We start from the raw sequence: 14,078 nt of genomic DNA, 5'->3' as shown, positions 1-14,078 counted from the left end.
AACGGGCTGGAGATGAGGGAAAAACTTCTTCACTTGAAAGGGTTCAATTTTTTGGAACTCTCCGGCCCAGACTGCTGTAAAGATGCTCAGTGGTTGGTCATATTCAAAACAGAGGTCGATAGATTTTCTTTTTTTTTAGGTACTAAGAGGTATTGGAAACTGATATGGGAATGGTGCAGGGAGGTGAAGTGGAGGCAAGAACATAAGAACTAGGAGTAGACCATTCAGCCTATGGGGCCTGCTCAACCTTTTAATAAGATCATGGCTGATCTGACTGTGGCTTTAACTTCACTTTTCTGCCTGCACACCCCCACGCCCCCCCACCAAAAAAAAACCCTTGACTCACTTGAAGCTCAATAATCTGTCCAACTCAGGTTTAAATATGTTTAATGGCCCAATTTCCACTGGTCTCTATGGAAGAGAATTCCATAGATGAACGTTCCTCAGATAAGAAATTCTTTCCCATCTCCATATTAAATGGGAGTCTCCATTATTTTGAAACTGTACATACCCCCTACACCCCCAATCCCCCCACTGGACCCCCGAGACTCCCCACTGGACTCCCGAGATCCAGAGGAAATATCCTCTCAGCATCTACTCTTTGAGCTCACTCAGAAACTTGTGGTCTAGTAAGATCACCTGTCATTAGCTACTTTTGTCGTGTTAGATTGGAGAAATGAATTCAGTTGTGTGTAAACTGAAACCGACTGCGCTCAGCATCAACAATCCTGAAAGAATCCCAGAATCATAAGACTAAACATTAGACATTTAGGCGCTAGATTAGAAACTGCATTTTCAGCTACTGCCAAGAGGTTAAAAGTGCACAAACGTTAAAACGGAGAAAAAAATTGGGAAACTTACCTCCAAAAACCGAAACATCACAGACAAAATATTTTTTGTGTGGGAACGCAAATGCTCATTTGTTGGAATCCTGTGGATGATCTCAAGTACAAGCTTCCGAACTTGCTGGAAACATACAAGTTAGCAAAGAAGTTAACTATTAGAACAAAACATACTGGTTTTATTGCATTTAAACACCCTTTATAGAAATCACAACTATTACGGCATAGCATGGATTTTTACAAAATAAAATAGGATTGCCTGAAAAGGTTCTGGACAAATTGCTACATCTGCACTGGTTATTGGTGAGACCACACCTTGCGTGCAGTTTTGGTCTCCATATTTGCACTGCACAAGAGGCAGTTCAGAGAAGGTTCACTGGCCTGATTCCTGGGATGAAGGGCAAAGGGTGAGCAGGTTGGGCAGTTACTTATGGCCAGAATTCTCCGGTCCTGCACACCGGCTTCAGCAAGAATGGAGAATTTGGCACTCAGCCAAATCTCCGTTCACAGCAGCAGGACCAGAGAATCCCAGCTGCAGGCGAGGTCGGAGGATTCCAGCCTCTCTCTCTCTCTGGATTAACGGCACATTCTCTCTCTCTCCAGATTCATGGTGCGTTCTCTCTCTCTCTCTCGATTCATGGCGCACTCCCTCTCTCTTTCCGGATTTACGGCGCGCGCGCTCTCTCTCTCTCTGGATTCATGGTGCGCTCTCTCCCACTCTCTCCGGATTCACAGCACGCTCTCTCTCTCTCTCCGGATTCACAGCATGCTCTCTCCGGATTCACAGCACGCTTTCTCTCTCTCTCCGGATTCACGCACGCTCTCTCTCTCTCCGGATTCACGCACGCTCTCTCTCTTTCTCTCCGGATTCACGCACGCTCTCTCTCTCCGGATTCACAGCACGCTCTCTCTCTCTCTCTCCAGATTCACGGCTCGCTCTCTCTCTCTCTCCGGATTCACGCACGCTCTCTCTCTCCAGATGCCATTTAGAGCAATGAGAGATGATGTTGTTGAAACATAAGATACTCAGGGGGCTTGCCTGTTAGGTTATTTATTAATTTCATAAGTAGGCTTACATTAACACTGCAATGAAGTTCCTGTGAAAATCCTAGTCACCACACTCTGCGCCTGTTCAGGTACACTGAGGGAGAATTTAGCATGGCCAATCCACCTAACCAGCACATCTTTTGGACTGTGGGAGGAAACTAGAGCACCAGAGGAAACCCACACAGGAAGAATATGCAGACGCCACACAGACAGACAGTGACCCGAGTCGGGAATTGAACCCGGGTACCTGGTGCTGTGAGGCAGCTGTGCTAGCCACTGTGCCGATATTTCTCCTCCTGGGGCAATCGAGAACTAGGGGGCACTGTTTAAAAATAAGGGAGTTCCCATTTAAAGCCAAGATGAGGAGAAATATCTTCTCTCAAAGGGTCACTCATCTTTGGAATTCTCTTTCACAGAGAGCAGTGGGAAGTGGCTCATTGAATATATTCATGGCTGAGTTAGCCTTATTTTTGATCAACAAGGGATATGGGGAGCATACAGGAAAGTGGTGTTAAGACCAAAATCAGATCACCCACAATCTTATTGAATGGCAGAACATCCTGGACCAGATGACCTAATCTTTTTTATATTATATTAATTTATGGGATATGGGCTGCACTGGCAAGGCCAGCATTTATTGCCCTTGCCCCGAGTAACAAGGTGAAGGTGAGATGCCTTCTTGAACCACTGCAGTGCATGTGGTGGTGGTGTTAGGGACGGAGCTCCAGGATTTTGAGCCAGCAACAGTGAAGGGACGGTGTTGTAGTTCCAAGTCAGGATGGCATGTGCCTTGGAGGGGAACTTCCAGGTGACGGTATTCCCATGCATCTGCTGCTTTTCTTCTTTTAGATGGTGCTGGTCATGGGTTTGGAAGGTGATGTCGGAGGACCCTCGGTGAGTTCCTGCAGTGCATCTTGTAGATGGCACACACTGCTGCTACTGTGATGGAGGGAGTGAATGTTTGTGGATGGGGTGCCAATCAACCGGACTGCGTTATCCTATCAAGCTTGAGAGTTGTTAGAGCTGCACTCACTCAGGCAAGGGTGGTCTTATGAAATTGTGCAACAATTTTTTGACTGCAAATGCAAACTGTTGGCCATTTAAAACAAGTCAGGAAGGACTGTTCACGCAAAAATTCACCAAGGAAAATCCTCTGCACAGAACAAAAAGTTAATTCTACAAACTGAACAAGAAACAGCTGGATCTTAAAGAAATCAATTTTATAGATATGTCATTCCACAGCCAAAAATTCATCAATTTAACAAGTTTCTCATGTACACAGATATTGAACGTTATTGCATGGGGGCAATAGTGAAACTCGGGGGCAATAGTGAAACTCGGCAGCAACATCAGGGTATTGCACAGTGAAACACACAGGAGGTTAAAAGCTATAGATTTAAAATAAGCAGCCCAGCAATAACTGCACTATTATTTGGACAACAGTACAAGACAAGTTGCAACAGCTCAAAGGCAATGGTCAACATACAGGAGGCAGCCATTTGGCACTTCCTGCCCATGCACTCCTGGAAAGAGCTATCTAGTTAGTCACACTTGCTCGCTCTTTCTCCACAACCCCACAAACATCTGCCTTTCAACTGTTTATCCAATCCCCTTTTGCAAATTGTGTTTCCACCATCCTCTCGGGCAGTGCATTCCACATCATAACTTGCTGTCTAAAAATATAACTCGTTTTCCACCCCAATAACCTTTTGCCAATAATCTTAGATCAGTGCCCTCTGATTCCTGGCCACTATAGCAGAAAATGTTTTGCTGTGACAACTACTCATAGACTATGAAGGTTGATATGGAGCATATATTTTAAAAATACATATACAGGCCAACTGAATTGCGAGCCCGAACAGTTCAATTCTTTAAGCTGTTAAAACTAGAGGAAGGAAAAAAAATAACGATGTTCGCTGACAGTGAGGGGAATCTGTGGTTAACGCATTAACTTACTTTGCAGAGGTTAGTGCAAATGCTTCATTGCCATAGTGAAGCACAGAGCAACTGCTCTGTCCTTACATCAACCTGAACCTAGACTCTGGCATGCAACTAGGTGCAGTCATGCATTACAACTGCTCACTGGGACCTAAAGCAGAGGGCTCAGTCAAATCCTGCGCAATAATGCTGGAATTCTAAACAAGCTCATTAAATATACCAATAATTACTGTCAAAATCTATCTTGTAAAGATGAGCAGTTGCTGCCCGACTGATTGGTGAGCTGGAGTTCATTAAACCCCATCTACAGATGGCTCGCCCTGATTGAGAAGACATATTAATTCCCATACAAAACAAACCATTAACGCACAGTCGGTGGCTTAAACAAAAGAGAACGGTGCAAATTTTCATTTATCCACGTTATTACCTTTACGCGAGTCATCTGTTTGGCCAAAAGGGCTGAAACATACAGTGGTTGGGGTGGGGAGGATATTTCTTAATGGGAAAAAGAGTTTGTTTCTTGTGCTGGATACCCATAGTAAATAAAAAAGCAATTGAACGAAGCACTTCTGAGTCAGTCACCGGGGGAGGCGAAACATGCAAGGCACCTCCATCACATACCTGGGCAGATTTTTCCTGAAGGAACTGCACTTCTCCATCTTGCAGGAATGTGAGAAAACGGGGAATGATGTGTTCCAGGAAAGTGGAGTACTGTGGTGAAGTTGTGACGTTCTAGAAGCGAGGGATATTACAGATGTTATTTATAGTCTACAAGAAAAACTCAAAGAATGATAAACCCAAGACTGCAACTCTTCAAAGCGCAATACTAAAGAGTCCAAAATTCTCATCTGCACCAACCCTACTGAAGGAAATGAACCAGCGTGTTACTTTCTCTTTAAGCAATGAATGTTAAATTGCAGGTAAAGCATTTGCACAGCTCCCGAGCTTAAATTTCATTCTGGCAGAAGCTAAAACATTGCAATGCACGTGGAAATATCAATCCCACCCTAAACTATGTTCTCAAGATACATAATTCGCAGAAGCAACCCAAGTTTACAGTTGACTTCTGTTAACGCAGGCAGAATAGCGCACAATGGTGTCTGCACAACTTAATCGATAAAGGAATTTAATAGAAACTGAGTAGCACAGTGGTTAGCACTGCTGCTTCACAGCTCCAGGGTCCCGGGTTCGATTCCCGGCTCGGGTCACTGTCTGTGTGGAGTTTGCACATTCTCCTCGTGTCTGCGTGGGTTTCCTCCGGGTGCTCCGGTTTCCTCCCACAGTCCAAAGATGTGCGGGTTAGGTTGATTGGCCAGGTTAAAAATTGTCCCTTAGAGTCATGAGATGCATAGGTTAGAGGGATTAGCGGGTAAATACGTGGGGGTAGGGCCTGGGTGGGATTGTGGTCGGTGCAGACTCGATGGGCCGAATGGCCTCCTTCTGCACTGTAGGGTTTCTATGATTTCAATCTTCTATGATTAACCTGTGAGTGGTCAGAATATGGAACTCTCGGTCAAAGGGAGCAGTTGAGGTGAAGGGTATGGTTTCATTTAAGAGAAAACCAGATAAACACATGAGGGAGAAAGAAATTGAAGGATATACTACAGGGGAGGTGATGGTCTAGTGGTATTATCGCTGGACCATCAATCCAGAAACTCAGCTAATGTTCTGGGGACCTGGGTTCGAATCCTGCCACAGCAGATGGTGGAATTTGAATTCAGTAACAAAACAAAATCTGGAATTAAGAATCTACTGAAGACTGTGAAACGGTCGGCATGGTGGCACAGTGCTTAGCACTGTTCAATTCCGGCTTCAGGTCACTGTCTGTGTGGAGTTTGCACATTCTCCCCACGTCTGCATGGGTTTCCTCCAGGTGCTCCAGTTTCCTCCCCCAGTCCAAAGATGTGCAAATTAAGTGGATTGGCCAGGCTAAATTGATCAGTGTCAGGGGGATTAGCAGGGTAAATATGTGGGGTTACGGGAAAAGGGGCGGAGTGGGAATGTGGTCAGTGCAGACTCGATGGGTCGAATGGCCTCCTTCTGCACTGTAGGGATTCTATGGATTCCATACCATTGGCGATAGTTGGAAAAATCCATCTGGTTCATTAATATCCTTTAGGGAAAGGAAATCTGTTGTCCTAACATGGTTTGGCCTGCATGTGACTTCAGATCCACAGTGGTTGACTCTCAGTTGCCCTCGGGCAACTAAGGGTGTGCAATAAATGCTGTGATGTGGAGATGCCGGCGTTGGACTGGGGTGGGCACAGTAAGAAGTCTCACAACACCAGGTTAAAGAGATGTGTATTGTCTCCAGCCAGGACAGTTAGTGAGATTTTGCAAGCCCAGGCAAGTCGTGGGGGTTACAGATAGTGTGACATGAACCCAAGATCCCGGTTGAGGCCATCCTCATGTGTGCGGAACTTGGCTATCAGTTTCTGCTCAGTGATTCTGCGTTGTCGTGAAGACCACCTTGGAGAACGCTTACCCGAAGATCAGAGGCCGAATGCCCGTGACTGCTGAAGTGTTCCCCAACAGGATGAGAACACTCCTGCCTGGTGATTGTCGAGCGGTGTTCATTCATCCATTGTCGTAGCGTCTGCGTGGTCTCCCCAATGTACCATGCCTTGGGACATTCTTTCCTGCAGCGTATCAGGTAGACAATGTTGGCCGAATCGCAAGAGTATGTACCGTGTACCTGGGTGGATGGTGTTCTCATGTGAGATGATGGCATCCGTGTCGATGATCCGGCACGTCTTGCAGAGGTTGCTGTGGCAGGGTTGTGGGGTGTCGTGGTCACTGCTCTCCTGAACCTCAACCTCCTGGCCTCAACCTCTTTAACCTGAGCTTAACCCTCTCTCTACTCACATTGTCTGCGCCTTTAAGATTTGATTACCTGTAAAGACTCGCATTCCAACCATTATCTTGTAAATTGAGTTTGTGAACACAACTCCTCACTCACCTGAAGGAGTGACACTCCGAAAGCTTGTGCTACCAAATAAACCTGTTGGACTTTAACCTGGCGTTGTGAGACTTCTTACAATAAATGCTGACCAGCCAGCGACGCCCATGTCCCACAAATGAATTTTTAAAAAACTAATGGGGCTAGATGAAGAGGTGTGGGAGGAAGCTTGTGTGGAGCATAAACACTGGCATGGCCCAGTTCGGGCTGAATGGTCAGTTTCTGAGCTGTAGGTACAATGGAACTCCCGTTTGCTTCCTCACTTTAATCAGGAATTTTAAACGCCGTCATAAGAACAATATCCTAAATTCAGGAGGAACACAGACAAAAATGATTTTTCAGGACCAACAAATGGAAAACTTACTTCAAAATTTTCACTGACTTCTTGCATCATTTTCAATTTGGTTTCGTCAGCTGCAAAATAAAATTAAACAGAAATCACTTAGGACTGAAAATAACAGTCGACTTAGTTTCCAACTGTAGGGTCTGACAGAAGCAATCAGATCTTATCAGTTTTACTAACATCGCCCATAACAGAAGGCAGCTTCACAATCACATCAATACACACACACTGACACGCACACACAGACATGGACATACTCACTCACTTTCATGCACTCACACACATGCGTACACACACATACACGCACACAAGCAGAGCCACCTTCTAAAATATTCAACAGGGCTCTAGCAGTTTGTCTCCATCATTTTGCTTCTGTTTTGATTCATTCTGTTAATGATCATAAACAGCTATCATTCTTTTCTTAAATGAAGCAATGTATTTCTCAATGCTCTAATTTGAATCCCATTTATTAACTCCACTCCCATACGCTGTTTAAAAAAAAAACTCTTGGCCCTTAGAAATAGTGGCCAGTGCCATTGTGCAAAATCTTTATAAAATCAGCAGTCAGACCTCAGCTGGCGTTGTCTAATTTTAGGAAGGATGACAAGGCCTCCGTGAGGCTGGAGAGGGAGAATTACTAGAATGATATCAGGCTTGAGTGGCTTCAATTATGTGGAGAGACTGAAGAAGCTGGGATTGCTCTCATTAGAGCAGGGATACTAAGACAGATGCTAAGAGAAGTGTTTCAAATCAAGTGAGGTTAACGATGGACAAACTGTTTCCATTGTAGAAGGATCAGTAACCAGAGGACTGAAGTGGCCAAATAGAGTTTCTTTTTTAAGTGCAGCATCTCACGATATTGGGAATGCCCTGCTTGAATGGGTAGTGGAAAAAAATTCAATAGTAACTTTCAAAAGGGAATTGATAGATGCATAAAGGAGAAATATTTGCAGGGCAATGAGGGAAGAACTGAGGAGTGGGACTAACGAGTAACTCTTCCAAACAGGAATGATGGGCCGAAGGATCTCCTTCTGTGCTGCAAGATTCTATAATTTCATATTCAAATATTCCAGGATAAATCAGCGCTATTGCATCACAGGCAAGGTATGTGTATTTGAGCTGCTCAGCTGCAAACTACACTTTGGAATTAATCCAAATTGCAGAGCCAGTAATCCCCAATGTAAATGTCAGGACATTTGCATTTCTTCCTCGTAGCTGCACAAAACAATTCCTTTAAACATTAGGACCACATGCCACAGTGATGTTCCCCCCCCCGCCTTTAACAGCTGTAACTCTGAAGTATAAATGCGGTAGTGGTTACAATTGAAGACACCTCAAATGAACCGGTTTGCCAAAGTCTTCCACGCGATATCAAACGTACAGGTGAAATGCACAGTTAGAAACAGAAAATCACAAGTAAGCAGTATATCCCCATCAGGGCCGAATCCAGAGTCCAGCAGCCCTCCAGTACGGCTCAAAATGTCCGACACCGACTCATTAGAGTTACAGAGCTGGAAGTTAAGCTGGGAGTTACAAAACATAAAACTTCACCAGTCCCCATCACTTCCAAATTATAACAAACCTCACACTATCATCCCTTCCATCATTTAATCACTCCACCCCTCTACAAGCCACGCCCATTTGTCCTTTTCCAGCCCTCTTTTTCACTGGCTCTGTTTTACTTCAAATCTCAAATGTCGCCCAGTTCTCAAAAAGGCAGTCGACCTGAACCGCTAATGGTGTTGCTGCTTAACCTGCTGAGTATTTTCCAGCATCCTCTGCTTTTATTGTGTGAAAGGAACCGGCAGCAATTTCAGAGACCAGACTGCCAAAGGAAAACTGGTCCACCTTCCGATAAATCATTGCAGTGGCCTCGCCATTAAATTTTTTTTAAATTTAAAAAGGACCAACTTTTCTGATTTGTACCTGACGCGCTGGGGCAAAGATGGCCGGCGCAGCCCTATGACTACAGCTCAATTCATTGACACTTTCACATTGACACAGCCCATCCCATCGTGACAAGATGGCATTGCTAGAACATTTAAAACAAAAAGTCGTGAATAAAATATCCAATCAAATCGAACAGAAAACTATAAAATGGACTTATTTCCTTACTGCCCATTGTTTGTGTGTCAGCGACTGGAGAAAACACTCATGTTCAATCCTGTCACTATCCCTCCTAATACTGCACATGATTTTGTATCACAAGAAATTACCAACTAAACCAGGCACTTTCTCTATATCAACCACACAGGAGTAACAACAGACTTCCACAGGTTAAGATTTCTCACGCATGGAGGCCAGTGACCAGTGGCGTACCACAGGGATCCGTGCTGGCCCCCCCGATTGTTCATCATTGATATAAATGACACAGATGACTATTTGGGGTGGTAGGATCAGTAAGTTTGCCGATGACACAAAAATTGGCTGGGTGGTTAACAGTGAGGTTGAGTGTCAGGGGTTACAGGAAGATATAGACGAGGTGGTCAAATGGGTGGGCAAGTGGCAGATGGAATTTAACCCTGAAAAGTGTGAGGTGATACACTTTGAAAGGAGTAATTTAACAAGGAAGTATACTATGAAGCATCTGACACTGGGAAGTTCCAAAGAACAAAGGGATCTTGGTGTGTTTGTCCATAGATCTCTTAAGGCGGAAATAGGGTGGTGAAAAAGGCATACGGCACACTCGCCTTTATCAATCGGGGTATAGGTTACAAAAGCAGAGAGGTCATGATGGGATAGTATAGAACTTTGGTGAGACCATAGCTCCAGTACTGTGTGCAGATCTGCTCGCCATATTATAGGAAGGACGTGAACGCACTGGAGGGAGTGCAAAGGAGATTCACCAGGATGCTGTCTGGGCTGGAACAGTTAAATTATGAAGAGAGGTTGGATAGGCTTGGGTTGTTTTCCATGGGCCTCTTCTGCACTGTCGTATTCTGTTTCACAATTATCAACCCAGCTCTTTAAAACTTTACAGAAATAAACCTGTACTGGTGTCAGCTATGGCTCAGTAAACAGCACTTAGCTGAGCCAGAAGGTTGTGGATTCAAGTCCCATTCCAGATATTGGAGTATAAAATCTAGGCTGAGACACCCAGTGTAAGTGCTGAGAGGGTTCTGTAGTGCCAGAAGTGCTGTCTTTCAGGCAAGATGCTAAACTGAGGCAGCCCCCATCCACTAGGGTGAATATCAAAGATCCCAAAGCCTCGTTTCAAAATAAAACAAATTAGCTTTTAATGTAGCAGTCAGGTACAAAATAAATTGTTCACTTTTTTAAAAATCTAGAAAAGACAACAGGGAGCAAGTTTTTCCACACCTGCAGCTATATTAAACCCTGGTTCGTCATCACTCCTTAGAAAGTATATACTAGCCTTGGACGGATGTGGCACAGATTTGACAGACTGCAAACAGAACTCCAAGGATTAGATTGTCAGAAGAGATTAAATAACTTTATTCCACAGAAAATAGAAAATTAAGGATGATTTGATCGAGGCTTTTAGCGCTTTGCAAAGGAACTGAACGGGCAAATAGAGAAACTGGACTGTGTGGCGTGGCGGCAGCGGGGAGGGGGGGGGGGAGAAAGAGAGAGAGAGAGCATGGTTAGGGGCATTAAGGGATGCACATGTAGAGTGTTAAGATAAAGATCAGCCATAGTGTAATTCTATGGCAGGAAAGGCTGAGAGACTGAATGTTTCTAGATACCAAAGGCAGGGAAATTCTTCCCCCAAGTCCCTGCCAATATCCATCATTCAGCCAACATCACCAAAGCTGATCATTTGATCAGTGTCTCATGTATTGTTTGCAAATTAAATCAGCAGTTTATCAATTATTTAACTGATAATTGATTTATTTTGAAAACAATTTGCCTTTATTGTGAGTGGACTCAGCATCAAAGGCTGCTCACATGCTCTCTGAGAGTGACTACCCCAGTTAATGGTTCAGTGCCAGTTTGGGGGACTCACCGAGAGGGCAAAGAGCAAAATCCTGCGGGAAAACCAAAATAAAAGCAGCGAATGCTGCAAATACTCAGCAGGTCAGGCAGATCCCGTGGAAGTGAGGAATGTGGGGTTAACATTCATGGTCAACGGCCTTGCATTAGAATTTGGGGATATTACGGATAAATACTCCTCAATTTACAGGACATAACTGGGTTTCAAAGTAAATGAAACAAATAAATGACATTTTATTCCAAGTTGCAAATGTTTCAAATTATGAAACCTGCCAGGAGGGAGGGAGTCAGGGGAATAAAAAAAGAGACGTCTGTGCTTCGGTGGCCAGGAGATAATTAAATGACGGAACTGATAATACTGCAAGGCACAATGAGGGAATGACAAAAGAAATTAAAAGATGCATCAGAGACCCAGAAATAGTTACAGCAGAATAGCAGAGGTGGAAGGAAGCTGGGCTGGCTTTGGAATACAGCAGGAGACAGTGGTGGGGGCACCCAGGAGTGCACAGCAAAGGCAGGCAGAGCGTAGCTGGCAGCACATAGTACTGCAACACGACAGTGCCAATAATCTATTCTAATGGATGTGCAGGAAACCGCAGGTACGACATTAATAAGGATTGATGTGACTTGTGGGAGGATGGTGGAGCTGACTGGGGCAGAGGTAGCAGTGTTCTCCTCTGTGGGAACGGGGTTTGTACCCCACTCTTAACTGCTGGCTGTCATCGTCCTACGTGAGCACGAGTTCACACATTCTCAAACCAATTCAGTCGTCAAGGATGAGGATAATTCAGTGACTCGTCTAATGCATTCCCAAAACTAACGGTACATTTAATTCTTCCACTCTCAAACTTTTGTCAAGTAGCAAACTTAATAATTGCCAATATCAATTTCACTTGGGATAACCCTCACAAACTGTAAGAATTTAGATGAGCTCTTGAAACACACAGTCACAGAGACTGGCTTTGGTGTGGGACTGGAGTCACACAGAGACTGGCTTTGGTGTGGGACTGGAGTCACACAGAGACTGGCTTTGGTGTGGGACTGGAGTCACACAGAGACTGGCTTTGGTGTGGGACTGGAGTCACAGAGACCGGCTAGGGCAGCACGGTGGCACAGTGGTAAGCACTGCTGGCTCTCAGCGCCAGGGACCCGGGTTTGATTGCCGGCTTGGGTCACTGTCTGTGTGGGGTTTGCACATTCTCGCTGTGTCTGCGTGGATTTCCTCCGGGTGCTCCGGTTTCCCCCCCCACAGTCCAAAGATGTGCTGGTTAAGTGAATTGGTCATGATAAATTCTCCTTCAGTGTACCCAAACATGCGCCGGACTGTAGCAACTAGGGGATTTTCACAGTAACTTCATTGCAGTGTCAATATAAGCCTACTTGTGACTAATAAACTTTCACCTTACTTTACTTTGGTGTGGGACTGGAGTCACACAGAGACCAGAGCAATGAATGATAGGTTTCCTTCTCTAAATGACATCACTGAGCTAATCAGATTTTTGACGGCAACTCAACATGGCCGCTTGCACCCATACCAACTCTTTTCATTTACAATCTCTTTTAAAGCAAATTCAAGTTCGCAAATTGCCAGGGTGCAAATTAAACACTCGTCCAATAATTGATAGATTAATAAAGAGATACCGTGCTTATTACACATGAATGCAGAATTACAATCATCCTCTTCAGATTTGAATCTTATTGATTTGCCCAATGTTGCAAATGCTGGAACAGATTTCCCCTGCCCCCTTTAGATCTTACTGCTGCAACCTCGCACCCCACAGCCCCCCACACTGTCCCCGCCCGTACACCCAACACCTACACCCATTCCAGAGTCTGTCCGGAGATGTCTTCTCAGACCTGAACTGGTCACCAGTTGACTGCCTGGATGACTTGACCCCCAGGATTTCCTGTCCAGCATCAGTGGCAGACGGGGAGTTATCCAGCGTTATTTTGGGGAAATCAGTCTGGTACAGCGTGAATTGAAGTTTCGCAATGATGAAGGCCCCAAGGTGAAAGAAAACATGGCTGCAGTTTGCTTTGGCACAACCTGCTTCGAAATGCTGCTCAAAGAGTTTAGATCATGTTCTAAATAAAATCCAAGCTGACAAATCCCAGTGCCTGGCAGAGGGAGTGCCGCCATGTCTGATGTGCCATCTTTCAGACAACAGTTAAAGAAAGGCTGTCCTCCGAGGCAGTCTAAAAGATTCTACAATCCCATCTCAAAGGGTATGCTGGTAGGTATCCCATTTGATTGGCCTGGCCAAGATTTATCCAGCGGAGAGTTGACAGGAATTGCACGGGGACCATCCGGTTCCAAGACGACAAACAAGAGCAATTTTGGTTTGTCGTATCTGTCAGAATTACTTTGTTATTTCTGTGGCTTTATACAAATCCAGCTAGCCAGTGTTACTTCTGTCATTTAATCACTGTTAATTTATATTTTACCATTTTCGGTGTCTAAAAGAATTGCACGGTTGTGTAATCTCAATTGCTGTGGCTTTAGTCTCTTGGCCAGTTTATCCAGCAACATTTAGTGGTGTAATTGTTAATGGTTACCAAATCAAGGCAAGTAGATGGAGTTGATATAACACAAAGGCCATGATCTAACAGAATGGCAGAACAAGGAGCTGAATGTCCTCCTCCTGTTTCCAGTTCCTTCCTTACACCTTTACAAACCTGTGGAGGAGATTTAAAATAATGCCGAAAGAAAGCTGACTAACTTACGTGTGTTGCTGTCAGTGAGAGCAGCCACAAACTGGAGGTATTTCTTCATCAAAGTGGTCTGGTCTACCACAGCCCCTGGTGTTGCCACGAATGCCATTCTGCTCAATGGTGTAGTGCCAACAGATCTGGCAGGAGATTTCTTCCACCAGTATGGTTGAAAAGCAATCACAGGTCACCTGCAAATAAAACGGGTTCAGAATAGATTTGCAACAAAATTTCAATCCCTTCTCTCTGACAGAAACCCTTCCTGCATTTCAGTGGTGAAGATGAGTGG

At 44.7% G+C, this 14,078-nt stretch overlaps 1 protein-coding gene across 4 annotated transcripts in view; it reads right to left on the bottom strand.

The window, feature by feature from the left end:
• Nucleotides 1-14,078, bottom strand: part of trrap (transformation/transcription domain-associated protein) — a 210,915-nt gene that overhangs the window by 195,022 nt on the left and 1,815 nt on the right. For all 4 annotated transcript variants that reach the window (XM_078240636.1, XM_078240635.1, XM_078240637.1 and 1 more), the window contains exons 2-5: nt 13,805-13,980; nt 7,151-7,200; nt 4,449-4,559; nt 862-966 (exon numbers count right to left, since the gene is read on the bottom strand). In XM_078240636.1, the coding sequence (XP_078096762.1) occupies nt 862-966; nt 4,449-4,559; nt 7,151-7,200; nt 13,805-13,901 (363 nt within the window). In that variant the 5' untranslated portion in view covers nt 13,902-13,980. The remainder of the gene's footprint in view (nt 1-861; nt 967-4,448; nt 4,560-7,150; nt 7,201-13,804; nt 13,981-14,078) is intronic.

The sequence above is a fragment of the Mustelus asterias genome, chromosome 23 (assembly GCF_964213995.1).
Source record: "Mustelus asterias chromosome 23, sMusAst1.hap1.1, whole genome shotgun sequence".
Classification (NCBI taxonomy): Eukaryota; Metazoa; Chordata; class Chondrichthyes; order Carcharhiniformes; family Triakidae; genus Mustelus; species Mustelus asterias.
Note: the sequence above shows the minus strand (reverse complement) of the source record. Positions and strands in the feature narration are given on the sequence as shown.